The 1,599-nt window shown below is 33.8% G+C and overlaps 1 protein-coding gene across 1 annotated transcript in view; it reads right to left on the bottom strand.

The window, feature by feature from the left end:
* LOC108967071 overlaps positions 1 to 1,577 on the bottom strand; it is a gene marked incomplete at its 5' end in the record, with an annotated part of 3,233 nt that extends 1,656 nt beyond the window's left edge. The window contains 3 exon segments of the mRNA XM_018930315.1: positions 1 to 981; positions 1,056 to 1,375; positions 1,465 to 1,577. Of these exon segments, the coding sequence (XP_018785860.1) occupies positions 1 to 307 (307 nt within the window).
* Positions 1,578 to 1,599: the final 22 nt, after the last annotated feature.

Below are 1,599 nucleotides of genomic sequence, written 5' to 3'. Positions count from 1 at the left end.
ATTCAATAATTGCTAATTCGTCATCTGTTAATATCATGCCATTACCGATTTTTGTGAGTAATGTTGAAAATATTGCATTACTTTGTCGCATCACTTCTGTCAATTGGTAAAATTTTAATCCTCGCCATAGTATTGGTCCTGCCATACGCTGTTTTGGCTGTTTGTATATTGGTGTGGCGCGAACAGGCGGCAGTTGCCGTAAATCACCAATAAAAATCATGTCCAATCCACCGCAATTAGTTTCAAAATTCCCTGTTATTTGTTTTAGTCTAACATCGATTTGAGCTAATAATTCTGCACCAATCATGCTTACTTCATCTATGATCAAGACTTTTACATATCTGAATAGTACGATATTGATTTGCCATCTCTGTTGATAATGGAAGAACCAGCAGGTCCAGTGAAGAATACTTGTGGTGGTGATGAAGTTGAAKATAGGACGTGGTCGATGATTTTCTTCAATAGATCTTTATAATTGTCAGATGCCTTTTTTAAGTCATTTTTAAACCATAATCTATCACAGACTGTACATGAATAACCAAATGGATTTTTCCGAAATTTTCGATTGGAATTTTCATGAGCCTTTTTATGTTTTGCAATGTCGTCGTACTTMAAAGTTAAATCACAGAGGTCTGATTGTTCTTCATTATTTCCCGATAGATTATTGCTATGAACAGAAAAAGATATATATTAAAATAAAATATAGCCTAAAATTTTTTTTATCAAAAACACAACATATATAATTTCAATGATAATTAAGATTCCATGTTGACATTATCATTTCTTCTCTCACGATATTCTCGTGTACGTTCTGATCTTTCAATTTGTTGCTGTGATTGTAAATTCCCTCTTCTAGTTAGCTCTGCGGGTATGCTGTTTATTGTTGATGGACCAGCCCTTTGATTCACTTGTGATGATGATGTACTGACTATAGCATCTAAATCTTGATTACTTTGCTGCTCCAACAGTACTTTCTTTGCTCTAAGTAAAGAAATGCAAATAAGAATTATACGAGCCTTCAATGACATAGTTTTTATATATAAATAAATATTTACAATTTCTTTCTCTCTCGGTATTCTCGCATGCGTTGAGCTGCAGTTTTCCACTGTTTTTTTTGATGACTCACTAACGCCTTTTTTTCTCTCTCCATCGCCGTGTTGCCTCTGCAGACTTTGCTCTCCTTTCTATTGTCGTTATGTCAGAGGGTTCAGGGACTTGATTGCTTTCTGATGAACCAGCACTTTGAATATCTTCTGTAGCAATTTCAACTATTGCATCTGGTTCCTGTTGTTGCTTACATTGTTGTTTAAGCAGTGCTTTTCGTGCTCTGAATTCTCGACCACGTTCTGCAGAAGTTTTTGGCGTTTTATTTAACCTATAATTCCATAATTTCAGTTGTGTAAATGTAGTAAATTATTATTACAGTCATGAATGATCATAAAAGTWAAATCGAAATTAATGTACCTAACTTCAATCATTTGTCTCGATTTTTGTACATGATCTATAGTGAGATTTCCATCATTAACTTCCATTTGATTATTGTCATGTTYAATCACGATGTCACCAATTATTTGTAATGGTAAACCTCTACAATTAATA

The sequence above is a fragment of the Bactrocera latifrons genome, unplaced genomic scaffold (genome assembly GCF_001853355.1).
Source record: "Bactrocera latifrons isolate USDA-ARS-PBARC rearing strain unplaced genomic scaffold, ASM185335v1 scaffold_1744, whole genome shotgun sequence".
NCBI classification, from domain to species: domain Eukaryota; kingdom Metazoa; phylum Arthropoda; class Insecta; order Diptera; family Tephritidae; genus Bactrocera; species Bactrocera latifrons.
The sequence above is the reverse complement of the archived record's forward strand: the minus strand, read 5'-3'. Positions and strand labels throughout refer to the sequence as shown.